General features: G+C 41.5%; 1 protein-coding gene across 1 annotated transcript in view; it reads right to left on the bottom strand.

The window, feature by feature from the left end:
* The window catches only part of LOC113409522 (endonuclease/exonuclease/phosphatase family domain-containing protein 1-like), an 87,945-nt gene that overhangs the window by 30,658 nt on the left and 38,845 nt on the right, over positions 1 to 18,442 (bottom strand). Inside the window, exon 2 of the mRNA XM_026663540.2 lies at positions 6,274 to 6,325. Coding sequence (XP_026519325.1) covers positions 6,274 to 6,325 — 52 coding nt within the window. The remainder of the gene's footprint in view (positions 1 to 6,273; positions 6,326 to 18,442) is intronic.

The following is an 18,442-nucleotide window of genomic DNA, read 5'->3' as shown; positions in this document are numbered from 1 at the left end:
GCGTTTTACTTATATAAGAAGTGTTTAAGTATGAAACTCAGGAAATTGTCTGCAGCCTTGTTGATAATGTAGATCATAATGTCTTATGTTCTCTTCCCCAGGCCTAAACTGACAATGAGAAAGTAAGATGTGAAAGTACAGATGCTTAAGGGTCAGATTATAATTTCTTTACTCACACTGAATAGCATCTTACTACATGAGAGAAACTAATTCAAGTATAAATTCAATACGTGTGTAGAGGCTTTGGGTCTTTTCTAGCACACTGTTACACAGTCTTGTCTGGAATTGTTATGTAACTTTAAAAAGTTTAAGTATGTGTAAGAATTTTTGCTAAATTTTAGTAGTATTCTAAAAGGTACACCTCTATCTCAACATGATGCTGTCCTCAGGAGCCAAAAAATCTTACTGCATTATAGGTGAAACCGGGTTATATCGAACTTGCTTTGACCCACCGGAGTGCGCAGACCCCCCCCCCGCCTCCTGGAGCACTGCTTTACCGCGTTATATCTGAATTCGTGTTATATCGGGTTGCGTTATATCGAGGTAGAGGTGTACATTCTCCCTTTGACATGTGGGAAATGCACTATCCGAGGTCACCTTGACTCCTATGGGAGAAAAAATCCCACCTCAGGTCCTCGACACAAAATAGCAGCAAACTTTATCTAGCAAACATTTCTTCAATACCGTTTAACTGTGGTATAAAGGGCAATGGTTATTCATGTGCTAGTATAAATAAATAATACTTCTCAATTATATAGTGCCCTCCAGCTAATGATCTAAAAGCTTTTCAGCAACACTAAGTGATTATGCCTCAATATCCTGGTGAAATAGGCTCATTAAATATTATTCTCCCTACATTACAGAATGGGAAGCAAACAGAGAGGTAAAATGATCTGTTAAAGGTTACATTGTAAGTCAGTGCCAGAGTCAGAATTAGGCTCCCAGGTCTTTTAGCACCTCCTCCTATTTTTAAACCACTAGACAATGCTGCCTCCCTGTATCACTCTAGACAGCATAAATATGTTAAAACAGATTAACAAAAAAGCCAAGTTTTAAGCACAGTCAATATTTACAACTTCTTAACTAACCCAGGGCTCAACCCTTGATTTGTGTTAATTAAATATTATTATTTATCAGTTACAGAGTTGGGGGACAAACGCATCAGTCCTGTGGCCTTTATTAGTCAGGACTCCCATTAACAGTTCACAAAAATATGCACATGAAGATGCCGTACTGGACTAAATTCAGTCCTAGTCTAAGCAGGGGCACCTCCTGCTGGAGTCAATAAAACTTACGTCCATGAGGGAAAAAATTGTTGTTAAAACACTGGACTGGACTCAGGAGACCTGGATTCAATTCCTGACCTAGCCAGACTTCTAGGGTGACCTTTTGCAAGTCATTTAACCTCTGTGCATCTCCATTCCTCATCTATAAAATTAGGATAATAATTCTTCCCTACCCCTTTGGGATGCTGGAAGGATAAATTCATTAATAATTGTGAGGTGGCCAGATGCTATCGCAATGAGGGCAGTAGATAGGATTATACCAGGTTCTGTTTGTCCCACCATATATATATGCACACACGCACATAAAGATGCATACACAGACTCGTACATATTGGAGTATTCATGTACACAAGAACTGACGTGCCTGTACTTAAACATGCAAACAGGAAACATGAGCTGTATTTCAAACACTGAACAACTCTTTTCTGCTTAACATCCTTTCACAAAAAAAAAAAAAAAAAAAAAAAAGTCTGCTTTGCTCTGAAAGGGATTTAGAAAGCACAGTGATTACAATGTGTTTAATCATGATTAAACACTGATCTGTCTCAATCTACTCAAAAGTAGACCAAAAAAAAAAAAAAAAAACTCACCCCCAACTGACACTCTAATAACTCAACAGAGATTGTCAAAGAACGTGCAGATAATGTCAGAAGAAAATACTGTATTGAATCAAGAACACTGAAAATAGTTTCTTGTTAAACATCTCTGCCTATCAGTACACTTAGCAGACCACAGAACACTACTGCAGAGACAGCACTGCACAACTCAGCATTTTAAAAATAGGTTAGAAGTGCCTGAAATCCCCTGCAAACTGCAATAATAATTGTACAGCTACAAAGGGGAATGCAACAGAGTTGCCTCTTTTCTCCCGTCCTCTGGATGTTTCCCTGGAACACCTGGCAATGCTAATATGCAGCACCCAATACTTAAAGGCATCTCTATCAAGCAAACAGAATGTAGTATCAGTTGCTATGCGGTTGACATTAGTGTTATAGTAAATAAACCAGCCTGCTCAACACCACACCCACTGTATTTCACTGATTCCTCTGTGGGTCTGTATCAGGATTCTGCATCAACAGGAATGGTCACACCTACTGGGCGGGTCCAAAATATCGATCCCAACATCTACTGTTTCACACTGGCAAAGAAGGGGGCATAAAAGATGTGTGCCCCACTTTTCAACCTGGTTCCACTTAAATTTGGATCACATCACAATACAAACAGAAGTGCACAAAGGTGACCTGAACTACTCTTCTCACTGCTGAGTAGGGTGAAAATAGCTAATAATGAACATATATCCTATGAATTACTTGGATTTTGGGATTGTCATCAATGCAGATAAATGCTACACGTTTTAAAACAAGATAATTATGTTCTTTTTATGGGAAAAGAAACAGCCCTATCTCCTTCATATGATTTGGGGAGGAGAGAGGGGGGAAGACAGGGCTGCCTGGAGGAAAAGGACCTACCAGATTAATATCTCTATCATTTAGCTTTCCATGCACATCCCCACACAAAATGTCAGAGTAGAAAGGATGCTGACATTTAGAGAACAGACACATACCTCTACTTAACCCAGCTATCAAGTGCACTGGATATTAACTCTAGTAAGAACTCCAGTGTACATTAACCCAGTTCTCACCCCAGCCTGGGTAAACTGCTCAAGAACATCGCTCATTCCAGGCTAGACAATTCATTTCTAACCCATCCATACATTCCAGTTGACCTTATACTTTCAAAAGACTACTAAACAGACAACACTATCTTAAGAAGTAAAACTCCTAATAGTTGACAAGAAACTGGCAACCCTGACATATCTGCTGTGTAAATATCAGAGTCCTTTATTACACAATCCAGTATATCAGCAGATAGGCAAGCTTACTAATACACAATTAGGGAAGGAATGGCCTACAATAAGTATAGTATTCTATAGTGCAGGCTTACAAAATCTCAATGAAAAATGGGATCAAGGCCCCAACATCATTAACATGTCAGACCCAACTGGGAAAATATTTGGCAAAATATCAATACGGAACTGGAAATAATCTTATGATTTTACCAAAATAAAAGGATCAAAATTGATATTATTGAACTCCAGGGAGGCTTTTAAAGGAGATTTTAAAAAACAAAACAAAACACATAGCAATCACCAGTGATGATGACAACCACATGCCAATGTCATCTAATTTAAATCCTGAACTGAAGTCCACTGAAATTAATGGGAGTTCCATTGACTTTTTTGGCTTAAAAGGGCATTGTCAGGCCAAATTTGGCCAGTTTCTAAAATTAAAGTTCTACAAAACCTCAGAACAATGTAAATGTTTCCATTATTATTAGAATTAAATAATAACAGGTTTGTTTCTTTTTAACAAAAAACAAATATTTCTTCACACTGTACGAAGCCCCATATGTTGCAGCATTGTTCTAGTCTATGAGTACCTGAAAGTAAAACTGACCAATCTATTTATTGTCCAAGCTGGGGAAAATGCAAAAAGTAAATGAACATAAGTAGTTAAAGATAAGATTAAAACAAAAAAAAAAAAAAACCACCAACTTTTGCTCTTGAAAAATCAAAATATAAAGGTAAATAATTTAAATATACAGTTAGATCTTTATCTTGCTCTTTTTCTTGTGTTTAAGGAGTGTGTGTCAAAAACTGACATACTGAATCAGGCTATCACAGGCTGTTTTGATTCTACCACCATCAAGGAGGTGCTATGTTCATAGCTTGAGAAACTGCTAACTCCTACCCCCGCTCTGTGAGTCAAGGCAGTGCTGTCAGCCCCTCACTTTCATGAGCATCTCCCCAAAATCCAGATAAGCTTTTAAAAAAGACACAAAACCCTGTTAATAGTTATTGCCTGATCAGTTGTTTCCCCATATCTAGGCCTTGATTCTGCAAAGACCTATGCACATGTTTAACTTTACACACTTCCATGGGACTTTGCCTTCAGTGGGACTACTTCACCATGTGCAAACTTAAGCATGTGCACAGGTCTCTGTCGGACTGAGGGGGAGCTCTTTCTTCTTCTCCTCCTCCTCCTCCTCCACAGATGTTCACATAAAACCTTTGTAAGTATATTATATCTCACCCTTCTTTTAAAAATCAACACAGGATTCTGTATCAAGAAATGAAAAATTAGGCTACTGAAGTTAAAGAAAATATATTATTAGTGAATACCCAGTAAGATGATGTGACAAAGGCCAGAAAATGTATTAAAGGAAAAACACCTTTGTTAAAAACTCAGCTAGCTTAAAAAAAAAACACCATCCAAGCACCTTTAGATACAAGAAATCTAAGGTGTACGGATTAGTAAAAGATATTTAGTATTTTGTTTTATTTCTACAACACTATAGGATTAAATAGCGATTTAAAAGACAACATGAGTTGCATATTCCACAGAGGAACTCTAAGTAGATAGCACAGAGATCACTGTTCTAGTGACGTGTGCTTAAAAAAAAAAATTAAAAAAAGAAGGATGGGGAGTGCAAAATGTTCCTGTACGTATATAACACAACACTGTTATTTTCCAGGGGGATAAATTGGCCTTTTTAATTCTTTAAGCCTGGCATAGTATCAAAGCAGATATAAAATAGTCACAGAGCTCAATTTAGAAACATCATTTTTCTTATGTCGAGCTTTTATGAAGAGTTTCCTGCAAAGCTACAAACAATGGTCTGTCCGGCAGCCACACCACACTGAGGTCACCCTTTCTTGCAAGGTCTTGTTTAAGGAGGCATTTTGCCAAAAGGTAAACAGAGGTCTGCCAAAGACATGTGGAATTAAAAGTCCAATGACCCTCAAAGAAGGACCCTAGTAGATCCACCACCAGAAACAACAACAACAACAACATCATATGCTTATTTGTTATATATATAAAAAATGGGTGGGTGTGTGTATAAAAAGAAAGAAGGATCAGATAGTTGATGCCCTTAGCCAAAAATCTTGCTCTTAGTCTACTGAAGCCAATGAAATGACTCCCATTGACTTAAAGAGGTGTGGTTAAGGCCCTTTGTGAAACTCACCCTGTGCAAAAACAAAGCTCACGACACAGACACAACTTGTGCTGGCCCTCTGCACGCAATACCAAGGGTTGTTCCTGTTGTTCAGGACTGAGGTAGTTCTCTACACATGTTCATTCTATATCTCCTAGTATTTCTAGAATATTGATCATATGAAATGAATGCAGGGCAGGCTATAGCAGCTTCAAATTGAGTGGACAACAAATAGGATGTCTGGTTCTCCATGGAATAGATTAGTATTTTTGAAAGATCTGAAGCTGGAGTGATTATAAATACATGATTTTTATGATTTACATGAAAAGCCTGGCTCTGGTGTATATGGCTCCTTAAATCTGCTCATTCAGATCTCAAGTGGCCTGTTTGTGGTACATTCTTGGCCTTGTCTCAATAGGAAATTTATGCTACAAATTTTCCTTCATTGCCACCAGAACAGCTTCACTGCTGGGATCACTAGTGTAGACTGGATGCCAGCAACTGCCATTGTCTTAAACACATGTTTTGTAGACTTGTTCTGAGTAGCCAAATTGTTGGAGCCCTCTCTACATCAGTGCTCCTCCCTCTGCATAAAGCCACTTTTGCCCTGGCCAGGCCCCTCAGGCTCCAAAGGGATGTAGCACAGAATTAGGGTCTTCCTGACCTCTTTGGACATTCCTCACTCTTTTTGCAAACCATGTTCTTCACCTAGCTACTAGGAAAGTTGCTTTGGAAATGCTCCTACAAACAGATTAGAGAGAGAGATTTCTTTTCAAATCCTGCTATAACATACAAAAGCCTCTAGAGAATACAATCAGTCCAGAACAAATGTTGTCCCTCTGACTCTATGTATTGTGAAGCTGAAAAGAAGTCCTACTTGCTTATGTTTTATGCTGTTTGATTTCACATGAAGTTTGGAAACCCTGCTGACATTAAAAGATTTGAGCTTGAATACATTTTATTGTTGTTGTATAAAAGGTTAAAAAAATACCTTTTCCAAAGCATCTCTATCGAACAGCTCCTGCACTGCCAAGAGCTTGATGCTGTAAGAGAGAAACATAAAAAATGAATCATTTAATGGTAAACATTTCCAAAGCACTAGTTATACTAGGATTGAAATCTTGCTCTTTTTCTTTTTTTCTTTCAGAAGGTTTAAAATGCCTGTTGCATGATGCAGCATGCAGGAGTCTTACAATAAATCATGGGACAGGCACTGTTACGCGCTTTGTTTGATCTGATATAGCTGTCCTACATAGACTTTTTGGTTCCTAAATTAGTAAACATATTCAAATTCGCCATATAAGAGTAGTCACACTGGTCATCCCATTTGACCAGTTTAAAACAACACTGAAAGATCTTTTGAAAACAAATACTGAAGAAGTATTTAACAGAACGGTCATTTTTCTATCCAAATATTTACATCTCTGCAGTTGCTCTTTAACCAGTTTTGTTCCTTCGATATCAACAATTTACCAATTTCCATGGTATCCATCACTGGATATTTGGGACACTATACAAAAGTTACAATATTTAAAACAGAACTGGGCTCAAGACATTAAGGGGGGGGGGAACAAGTTACACACACACACACACACACACACAGAGAAAACTGCCCGGAAAGAAGTACACCGGACCCTCGCTAGAACGTGCGTCTATATAGCATGAATTCACATATAATGCAGTCGTGGCCATGGATCCCAAATTTAATTACAATTCATTTTAACGTGGTCCCCGCTATAACGCGGTACCGCGTGTGGATCCCAAATCCCGCGTTCTAGCGAGGGTCCGGTGTATATGATTTACCCCTTTTCTATTCAAAGCCTTATTCCCTCACCATTACACAAAACTCTTCTTTATTTAACCTATCATTGATGGCCCACAAAGGGCTAAATCTTGCTCACCCTATGCCAATGACTTCAATGGGACTGTAAGTAAGACAAGCAGTATTTGCCCTATAAGGCAAATAAAAGATGTGAAGTCATCACTAGGTGAAGGCATGCACTGAGGTCCCAGATCTACACTGGCATCATCATCTTAATCAGGATGGAATACATTATATGGAAATTACCTCCCTATCCGTTTGCTGCATTCAGTGGTCAAACCATTGCTACAGTTCTTTGTACATGTGCCTTTTTAGTACAAATTCCTATCCCATTCTAATTCCTATTGTATGTTTACTGACTTTTTTTTCCACTCTGAGCCTGATATGCACAAAATCCAGGGGATTAACTGAAGGTTCACAGGAAACACACTCTCATTTTTCATCCAGACAATTAAGCAAAGGCTATGGTCAAGCTCTAATGTAAATGGGCATCGACTTAAAGGAGCTATGCTGATTTACACCACAAGAGGATTTGGCCCTGTTTGATCTTTCATGAGAGAAGAGATTATAAACTAAACAAGTGCCTTTTAGGTCAGTTTACCACAATTCCCCTTAAACTGGTTCTGAACACAGTTGGCTGGTCAGTGGAAGGTAAAGCCATGTTAAACATTAAAAATCCCACTATACTTGATGCTAGGAGGAAGCTAGTTTAGGGCCAGATCCCATGTGGTACTGAGTGATCATCCTCAACTCCAGTGGGAGCAGGGAGCCCTTAGTCTGTATGTATTTCAGTTTTGTAATCTTGACTGTGGTTTTGAAAATAATTTAGCATGATTTGGACTCATCCACAATGACCAGGCAACTTAGCTCAACATCAGTCTAGCAGGAAATGGGGCTGGAACAGTGTGTTAAAATCCAGGTCTTTCTGTATTTCCCCACCCCAATCCCTTGCCCTAGATCGGAACCCCCTCCTGCACCCCAACCCCCAGCCCCACCCCAGAGCCCAGACCCCAGTCAGAGCCCGCACCCCAACCCCCTGCCCCAACCCGGAGCCCCCTCCCGCATGCCAAACCCCTCAGCCCCAGCCTGCGCCCCCTCTAGCACCTGACCCCCTGTCCCAGCCCTGAATCCCTCCTGCACCCCAAACCCCTCATTCCTGGCCCCACCCAAGCCCGCATCCCCAGCCAGAGCCCACACCCCCTCCAACACCCCAACCCCCTGCCCCAGTCCGGAGCCCCCTGCTGCACCCTGAACCCCTCATTTCTGGCCCCACCCCAGAGCCTGCACCCCCAGCCTGAGCCCTCACCCCCTCCTGCATCCCAACCCCTGCCCCAGCCTGGTGAAAATAAACAAGTGAGTGAAGGGTGGGGAAGAGCAAGCGACAGAGGGAGGGGGAATGGAATGAGTGGGTCGGGGCCTCGGAGAAGGGGCAGAGCAGGGGCAGTGCCTCAGGGAAGGGTCAGGGCAAGGGTGTTCGGTTTTATACAATTAGAAAGTTGGCAACCCTAATGTCGGGGCATTATCCTACCTGTAGAGAAGTAGAAATCTTGGCCACTCCAGGGCCTCTCTATACTAAAGAATTTTAGGGAAAAAATCCCATGCATAGTACCCTCAGTTCAGCTGCATTTCTAATCAAACTGGTAGGAGCTCTGGTGCAGATAAGGCTCTGTGGTTTCCGGTGTCTTTACAAGTGAAAAAATGAGCATAACAGTGAGGAATCAAGTATCGTTTCCCCCTCCTTTTTTTGCAAACTTCAAGTCCAAAAACCCATTTTATACCAAACTCACCTCCGAAGGAACCATAAGTACTTTTTAAATATATTACTTATAAAGAGTGCTGGCCATTTCACATTTTGGACTCAATTCAAACCTGTTTGGGTAGCAGGTGCAAACTTTGCACCCACTGTACCAGCAGGGTCACTGGAGAAGTCAAAAGCACTGTTTGCACTTTTTCCTGCTCATGGGGCTTCACCAGTAGACATCAGGTATAACGTACAGTCAAGGCTCCATGGACTGAAGGCTAGCCAGAGTACGCAATAAATCAGTAGCTTCAGACATGCCACCTAGCAGAAATGTGTGTCTACTCAGGGATTGCAATAAATTGACTGCAGGTCTCCTGGCAGAACAAGAACATTCTCCACCACCAGCGTTTTGCATTATGCTGATATTGCCACTCCGATTACCATGCTTTCTTTCCAGTCTTACAGCCAGCCACTTAACAGATTGTCCATGTGACCCTGAGGAAGCTCCACTTTTCACCAGTATACCCATGTATTTGCATCACAGCAGGGAATGTTGCTCACAGCCACTGCTGAAATGACTCAATGATTCTGGACAGCCACAACAGTGTATTTAAGGCTTAAAAACTGATTTACTTCTGAGGCCATGCTAGGAACTGATGCATAAGTCTGCCAGAGGAAGCCATCTGCAGTGTACAACCAGAAGTTTTATTGTCCTACAAACCCCTGGAACTATGCTGCATATTCCTGACTGGCATCTCATTTATTAACTATGTGTATACACCGCTACCTCGATATAACGCGACCCGATATAACACGAATTCGGATATAACGCGGTAAAGCAGTGCTCCGGGGGAGGGTGGGGTGGGGCTGCGCACTCCGGTGCATCAAAGCAAGTTTGATATAACGCGGTTTCACCTATAACGCAGTAAGATTTTTTGGCTCCTGAGGACAGCATTATATCGAGGTAGCGGTGTATATATATATCCAGATATAAAGCACTCCTGTAACAGAAGCTGGCATGACACAAGGTTAAATCAAGCCCTTTTCACTACATTTCCATGCCTTCCACTAAGAATTGTCATGTTCTCAACCAGTGGTTCTCAAACTTTTGTACTGGTGACCCCTTTCACATAGCAAGCCTCTGAGTGCGACCCCCCCTAATAAATTAAAAACACTTTTTAAATATATTTAACACCATTATAAATGCTGGAAACAAAGCGGGGTTTGGGGTGGACGCTGACAGCTTGCGACCCTGAGGTAATAACCTCGCGACCCCCAGTTTGAGAACCCCTGTTCTAAACCCTAAATATACCTGTCTTCACTTTCATGTATTTCAAGCTTTCATACCTCTCCAAATTTCATAATGACCAGGTATAGTGAAGTATAAAACAGTTCCAGGCAATGCTTTTTAGGTCTGCCAGGTCTATTGCTATCAGTACAGAGAGGGCTAGTATCCTGATAAAGACAGTTCAGACACTAATATGCTTCCAACAAAGGAGTACATCAGAGAAAACATATAGCTCTAATGCACTGCTGCTGTAAGAGTAGGAGGAATCTGGATATCTACTATGATTTACTGAGTATGCTGTACAATAATATTCTAGTAGAGAGAGATACTTAAGGAAAAGGCACTGCTGAAATTAGAGAACCTTTCAATCTACTTGTCGGAAAGCTCATAGCTGAGCAAATAAGCATTGAGCAAAGAATGCATTTCAATAAAAAATGCTTTTAAACCAGTGCAGACCCACTGCCTCTTGTTTTTCTTATTTTCTGTCCCTAATTCGATTTATTTATTTAATTTTTAAAATGTGCTTGTGTATTCCAAGGTGGTGAAAGAAGTTGGTACTGACACCCTGGTTCTTTATTTATTCACAGAACAAGTACAGCACTGGCAATGGCAGTACGACCCTCCCCACCCGGCACCATGAATACATCTTAATATTGGAGAAGCCACCTCTCTGGACAGGCAATGTGAACTCCATCTCCACTGAACTCTTGGCCTCTCAGAGGTGACTGTCATCCAGGGCAATAATTAGATAGTGATTTTTTTCCAATGATGTGCATCCACTGGGTGATGGATTGAGAGCCATCAACTTGCATCTAGGCCACTAGGCAGTTGTCATAGTACAGTAATAACTGTGTCACTATATATCTGGGCTGGATTTGAACTCCATGCTTAGTGGCTAGTTAAAGGTTCCCTATCCAGTTACCCCCTCCCCCACCACCGAGTGACCAATCACTAACATTCTAAGCTTGCACAGGACGAACGTGAGACAGTTCATATGGAGGAATTCCTGTACATAAGTTCACTAGAAGTTCAGTGCGATCAGGCAGACAAACGAAGTGGTTCAGTAAAAAGATCAGACTCAGAGCCATACTGCCAATAATGCAAACTATGATTTTGCCTTTCCCTGGCAAATAATGCAGCACAAGATGCTTAATGTGCAAATTACTTTCATTATTTCTCTAGCTGCTTGTAACCTTCATAAAGCATTTAATTTCTGATCAGAAGCAACACGAATAGTTAAGGTGGCTGCTGATTCTACCTATTTACTGGTTCATTTGTAAAAACACTATTTGTAGAGTTCAGTAGATAATTTGACCTTCCATGGCTGAAAGTGAGAGATGATGAGCCAAACTGTCATTACAATTGCCATTCTCACTATTGGTCCCTCTGTTATTGCATACTCTCTTCTACAATGCTATTCTGGTTCCCTGCTATACTAAAGCCCATTAGAATTCCTCCGACCTGCCATGTGTTCTTATTTAAAACTGAATGTACTCAGTTAGACCAAAAGGGTGTTTACATGAAGAGAGGGATCAGTTTCCTTCATCCGATTGATTTATAGGGCTGCAATAGTCCTATTCAGCAGCCCAGGACCAACATGAAGCTTCTTTATTATAGAATTAAAACACACCACAGTTTTCTAGTCTTTTCTACAGCACCTCACTATTTCCACTAAGGCTATGTCTGCATTGCAATAAAAGACCCGCGCTATGGCTGCGGCTCATCCAGGTCAGCTGACTCGAGCTCGGACTGCAGGGCTAAAAATTGAAGTGTAGACATAAGCTCTGAGACCCCAAGGCGAGGTGGGCCTCAGAACCCAGGTTCCAACCCATGCTTGAACATCTACACTGCAATTTTTGGCCCCGCAGCCCAAGCCAGAGTCAAATGACCTAGGCTCTGAGACTGTGCTGAGGGGTTTTTATTGCAGTGTAGATGTACCCTAATATTGCACTGGGGATTTTTCCAGGGCAGTCAGTGTTGGTGAACCCAAACTTGAATCCTCACCATATCAAGGTTCATTTCTTGGGGAAGATGTCAAAGATACTGCCTTTGCTCCTTCTCACTGTGCAGTGTCTCTCACTGGGTGGGCTACAATCTACTAGCTGGGGAGTTCTTTAATAGGCCATTTCCTTCTATTCCTTCCAAGATAAAAAAAGAAAGCCCAAAAAACATTTACCTGTGGCTCTTTGTGCACCTTCAGCTTGGAAATGTAGTGTCTTTACTGGGAGTTCAGTGCTTTTGAAAATCAGGTCACTTATTCAAGCACCTACATATGGACGTAGGAGTCCAATTTTAGGCACTTAATTTAGAAATTCTTGGCCTAAAGCACCAATCCTGCAAACACTTAAGTGCCTTCACAACTCTACTCACGTAAAGTTATTCATGTGATTATGTATTTGCAGGACTGGGGCGTAGTTCAGGAAAGGGAACCTAGGTCCTTGGTAAGTAGGGGTAGAGCTGGGAGGTATGACTGTAGATACATGGTTCTGGGAGATCAGGTTTGAGGCACACTGTCAAGGCAACATGAAGAAGCTTGTGTTTCTGCTACCTGTGCCATAGCTATCTGCGCCACACTTGTTCTGTGAATACACAGAGCGTGATCAATCCCCAGGGATGTCAATCCAGCCATCATTAAACACATCACACTTTTTTCTCTAAAGCAGCCAACCTCAGTGTAACCTTGGAACAGTGTAACTTATTGGACAGCCAATAATGACTACCTCTTACTACTGCACTGATTGCAGTGCAAGTCTGGTAAAGAGCAATGATGATGTCCAATAATTTCTGCTTTCTACACCAGGCTATTTATTGGTCCCAGTTTGCTATCCAGCAGCTAGATAAATTGATCTCAATTCACTCTGCAGTGCTATAAATCCTGGTTCAGTGATTAAGCTTCTCTAGAAGCCTCATACTTTCCACTAGTCAGCACACAAGCCTGACTAAAATTAACAGACAGAAATGCCACTTGATTTCTCTTCTCTCTGGCTCATTTTGCAGTATATAGCTGTACTTAGTCACCCTCAACTAAACATCATGGACATAATATAAAGCCATTCAACCACAAATAAGCTACATTAAGTAGTAGTAAAGGGTCCACCTTAAACCCACAAACTTCTCCCCATCACACAACCCCTCCCCCCCCGACAAACTACTCTTGAGGCAAGGCCCTGTAACTATGTTTCAGCCCAGGGTCTGTTATGGGATGTTAGGGGAGTGGAGAGCAGCAACTGCACACACAGACGTGACACACCAAGGACTGAACCAGAGAAAAAAAAATCCTAGAACTTGAGTTAAAGAGCAACAGTTCTGTAGCTGGGGGCTGTATCGACTCATATGGACCATAGCACAGCGGGGGATCTGGAACGCACATTCCCCAGTGGGTTCTACAAGCACAGAGGAAGCAACTGAAACATTTTTTCTTTTCTCTTTTTCCATTTCAATTATTACATGGCTCTTTGGTATCCTGTGCTGCCCTACCAGTTCCCTACCTTCCCAACCCTTTACTTCTGGACTACAGGGAACAGAGTCACAGGCTGTATCTCTCTTTCTCCTGCTCCCTCCACGACTCTTATGCTACAACAAACAAGGAGATTTAATTTTGTAGGGCTCAGGGACATTATATTGTGGGCCTGATTCACATTGGATTAACTTCACTGATTTCAATGGAGTTGCAGCACCATTAACTGGAATAACACAGGAATGAATCGTGTAGAAGATACACATGTGCATGCATGAACATAAAGAAGAGCAAACTTCTTCCAGACATTCCAAAAGTGAGTGAGAAATGCTCACAAACATGTCTCAAAACATTACTGGGAATCTAAAGCTAGTCACTAATGGGCTAGAACGCTTCAAGAGACTTTGGGAATAGGGATCTCCCGTTAAGCCCATTTGGGACTGCGCATTCCCGAGTACTTTCCAAGGCAGGCAATATTCATGCTCCTTCAGCAAATAACTCACTTCCTAAAGCAAATAATGGAGGACTCCAGGTCCAGCAACTGGTAAGGGAATGCTCATCAGTATGGGTGCTTCATGAGTCAAGCTACTATGGAGTCAGAGGAAGAACAGAGAGGTGAGGAGCCAGTGAGGAATCAGAGGACCAGGGGTTAAAATAAGAAAGGACACTGCTCCCCTTTCTCTGCTTAAAGCAGGTGAGCTCCCCCTCCTCTCCATGACTTGGGGGAGCACTGCCCCCTATAGGCGCCTCTCCTCTCTGCCCAAAGGAAAACTCATCAAGCAGGGGAGAGTGAAGTGGGAGAAGCAGATGCCTGGTTGGAGAGTTTCTACAGGTTCTGGCCTTTCCTGCCAGGGACTGGAGCAGCAGCAGCACTTGAGAGGAAAGCACCTTATATTCTTTTCCTCTAAGGCAGGGCTGTCTGTCGGCCAGCTCTCCCATCCCTCCGGAGGAAGATCAGACCTCACCTAAATCAATTTCCCTTTACATAATATCTCCCTTTCCAAAAGGTCTTTTATATCTTCTAAAATATAGGAAGTTGCATTGGAAATTTCTAGTATCTCTATGGAAAACTCTGATGTTAAAATGAATGAAAACAATACAGATTCTCCGTCCTGGTCAAAATTGGGACAGGGAGCGCTAAGGATGTGCAGTCAGAGCCAGCTGCACATGCTGCAGACATTTTTGTTTCTTAAGCCCTGGGCCTTCTTGAGGACATTTCTTCTCATATCCTCATTCTCTTTCTCCTTCCTATATCTGTTCACTACACACTGATGCAAAGCCATGATACTGACACCTGTGATGATACTTACCAAAACTGATTAGCCTCCTCTCTGATCTAACTCTACTTTAATCATTACAGAAGGCCTCTCAAGACCATCAGCAAATTTGCAGGTATACGGGATTTTTGCTGTGTAGTAGCAAACCTTTGTTCCCCTTTGATGCAGGTGGCATAAAAGTATAATATTGCCGATCAGCAAATAGAAATGCTGATACCTATTCCCTTCTCTAACCAACATATATAAAAAGTCACCTTTAATGTCTTTGTTTTCAGTTCACAGTTGACAAATACCAATCCAAAAAATGCCACTAAGTCTATTCATATTAAATTACTCCTGGGGGAATTCTGCATCACTGCACAATGCAGAATTTCACAGAATTCCCTGTTTCCCCCATAGAATTTCTGGCCGCCACTAGGGGCCGCTGGACTCTGCAAAGCCCATTTCGCAGTGAATGGAGCGCGGAGCCTGGCGGGGCTGGAGGCTGCATTCTCATTTGATCCTCATTCTCCCAGGGATGGGAGAGGTCCTGAGAGACCCAGCTCTGGCAAAGGGCAAGGAAGGGCAGGGCTGCACCACACCATATCCCCTGGCGGGACAGTAAAGAAGTTGGGGAAAGTAAAGGCTCTGGGGGGAAGGCTGGTGTCTGGGTCTGCCCTGCGGCTCAGCTCTGTGGGGTGGGGGCTGGTGTCTGGGGGCTGCCCCACAGTGGGGCTCTGGTGGGATGGGAGTGCAGGGGTCTGGGCTCTGGGGGCCCCACACAGCCCCCTCCCTTCCACCACCCCACAACTGGAACTGGGTTGTTGTAGGGGTTTCTTTAACTCTCTACTTCAGGGGGAATCTTTTTCGCTATTGTTTGTATTGTTGACATACTTGTTGACAGGTATTTTGAAATAAATTACTAAAATAACTGAAACTGGAGTGATTATATTGTGTTATTTTGACAAATAAAATATGCAGAATTTTAAAACATTGTGCGCAAAACATTTTGGTGCAGAATTTTAGTTTTTTTGGCGCAGACTTCCCCCAGGAGTAATATTACACCCTTATAATAACAAAAAGGTGTCTTATTTGTCCGTACTATAGTACATATTGGCTTCCTATTACATTTAACTAGCGACATTAACCCCTACTTAAAACTAGCTTACGGTATTTAGAATAGTTCTGTAAATTAGGGAAAACATGCTGTGTAATATTTTTAACCTTCAGGGCATATCGATTTTCTCAGGCTTTTGTCAGATAGGATGGACTAGGAAAGGTGTTGTGTGTGTGTGTGTATGTGTGTGTTTGATTTTTATTGAGTCATTTACATTGGGTTTGGGCAAATCATTTAACTGATACTGAGTGATCAAAATCTGACCATGGGAAGAGAAAAGGCCAAGATTTAAAACAAAGATTAGAAGCTCATAAAATCAAAGGTGACTGAGTGTTTCCAAATATAGAACTATATTATACTGGCCTTTCCCATTTGGCTCCCTTTCTTGGATCTTCTGAATCACTTCCCGCCCGGATTATATTTAGTAGCTCCAGAAACTGCACCTTTTCCAATCCAATCCTGCCTCATTGCACCAATGAAAGACTGACTAAACCCTTAATTAAATGATACTAAGGATGTTTTGGAAAGGGCACGTAAATGTGATCAATGTTTTGCCACCGTTCCTCCATCTGTAATGATTATTTTTAATACAATTAATATTAAGGCAGTGTTGGGAATTAACTGGAGAATTAGTTCTGTGCTCTTGCAAAATGGCTTTAAACTTGAGAAATAATCAAATGTAATTTCAGGTTATTTGCCTCCCTGACTCCCAAGAATGCCTGAGCCATATGCAAATACCTCTTTCAATGTTAAAATGCGCATCCTTCTCTCACCTACTCTCAAATTTTTAAGGCAATATTACTTGGATTCCACTGTCCTATTTGCACATTTCAATTTCTCAAAGAGAGATAGGCATGTGAGTTTAAAATCCTACGGAGGATACACTGGACTTCAGCACACTTGTTCAAACAGAGCTCCACAGACCAATCATGTGTTCTGGTGGTGTGACACATTATTTGGCAATGTCTGAATACTAGTAAATATTGGTCCAGTGTTATAGAAATAGGATAGAGTCATTGGTTACTGGCTGAATCAGCATACAGGAAGGACTTCAAAGTCTTTTATAAAATTGAACAGTCTTCTCTTTGGTTGTGACAAAGAGACTGACCTTCAGACAGTGGGTCCTACTTTTAAGAGACTAATAGTTTGATGTGACAGTTGTGTTTCACAGAAGAATCTTATTCATAAGACTTAGGACTGGTCTACACTTAAAAATTAGATGGACCTAGCTATGTCACTCTAGGCTGTGAAAAATGTCGTGCCCTGAGCACCATAGTTAGTCAACCTAACTCCAGTGTAGACACAGCTAAGTCGATGGAAGAATTCTTCCACTGACCTAGCTACTGCTTCGCGGAAAGATGGATTTACTACATTGAAAGAAAACCCCCTCCCGTCAACATAAGAAGTGTCCACACTATGGTGCTACAATGGCACAACTGCAGCGCCATAGCTGTGCTGCTGTAGTGTAGACATGGCCTAAGTGGCAAAACTGAAGCACTGAAATGGGGGAAAAGTGACTCTCTATTGAATATAAAGGAAAACACAAATGAGAGTTATTAGATAGCATACAAATGAGAGGTGCTGCAAAATTACAATGGAGGCATTGTTGGGAAAGCTGGGATCGGGGGAGGAATGGTGGAAAAATCCAGGACTGTGTTTTGGTAAAGAGAATGTTTCTATAGAGTTTTTTTTTATTTTTACGTATAGTTTGTATTATTGTTTTTAAACTTCAATAAAAACATTTATATAAAAGGATAAAAGAGTGCATTGTAAGAGTAGTTGAGCCAAGATCCTCCCTCAAAGACAATTGGGTGGTTAAGTCCCACTGAAATCAATGGGCATTAGGTGCCTAAATACCTTTGAGGATCTGGGCCTTACAGACTAAAAAATGAAATCTGTAAGTTTACAGTATGTACATTTTAAGGACTTTTCTCCTCCTCCTCACAAAAATCAAAAGCAGTTTATTGGATTATTACATTTAAGGTTAATTCTGCAGAGTCATTTTTGAACTGCTTTAGTCACCTGTAATGAAAGACCAATAAGACATCAGAGTTAGCGTTCATTGCAGCATGTGGTTAATCGGCTGCGTGACTCACTGCCTCTAATGTATGTAAGATAATTGTTGCAGCTCACTAATGATTGTGTCCAGCAGGTACTTAGAGCAAAAAAGATTAGAAGCAGGGATCAAAATACTTCTCATTCCTCATTAGCTAGATTGACTCCATTTTCAGAATAATCACCAAACACAAACAGTCTGAGTCACACTAGCCAGGTCCCATCTTTTATTAGTTTACGCGTCACAGATTATGTGAGTTTATCAAGGCACATAAATATTGATCAGGTTTATGCAGCTTAAAACTGCCTCACACACAAAGCAGAGCAGCTTCAGTTAAATGAAGGAAGGTGTGCAGAATACCACACACACACACACACACACACACACACACACACACACACACACACACACACACACACACAC

Source organism: Terrapene carolina, unplaced genomic scaffold, assembly GCF_002925995.2.
Source record: "Terrapene carolina triunguis isolate 2854851 unplaced genomic scaffold, T_m_triunguis-2.0 Scaffold33723, whole genome shotgun sequence".
Classification (NCBI taxonomy): domain Eukaryota; kingdom Metazoa; phylum Chordata; order Testudines; family Emydidae; genus Terrapene; species Terrapene triunguis.
The sequence above is the reverse complement of the archived record's forward strand: the minus strand, read 5'-3'. Positions and strand labels throughout refer to the sequence as shown.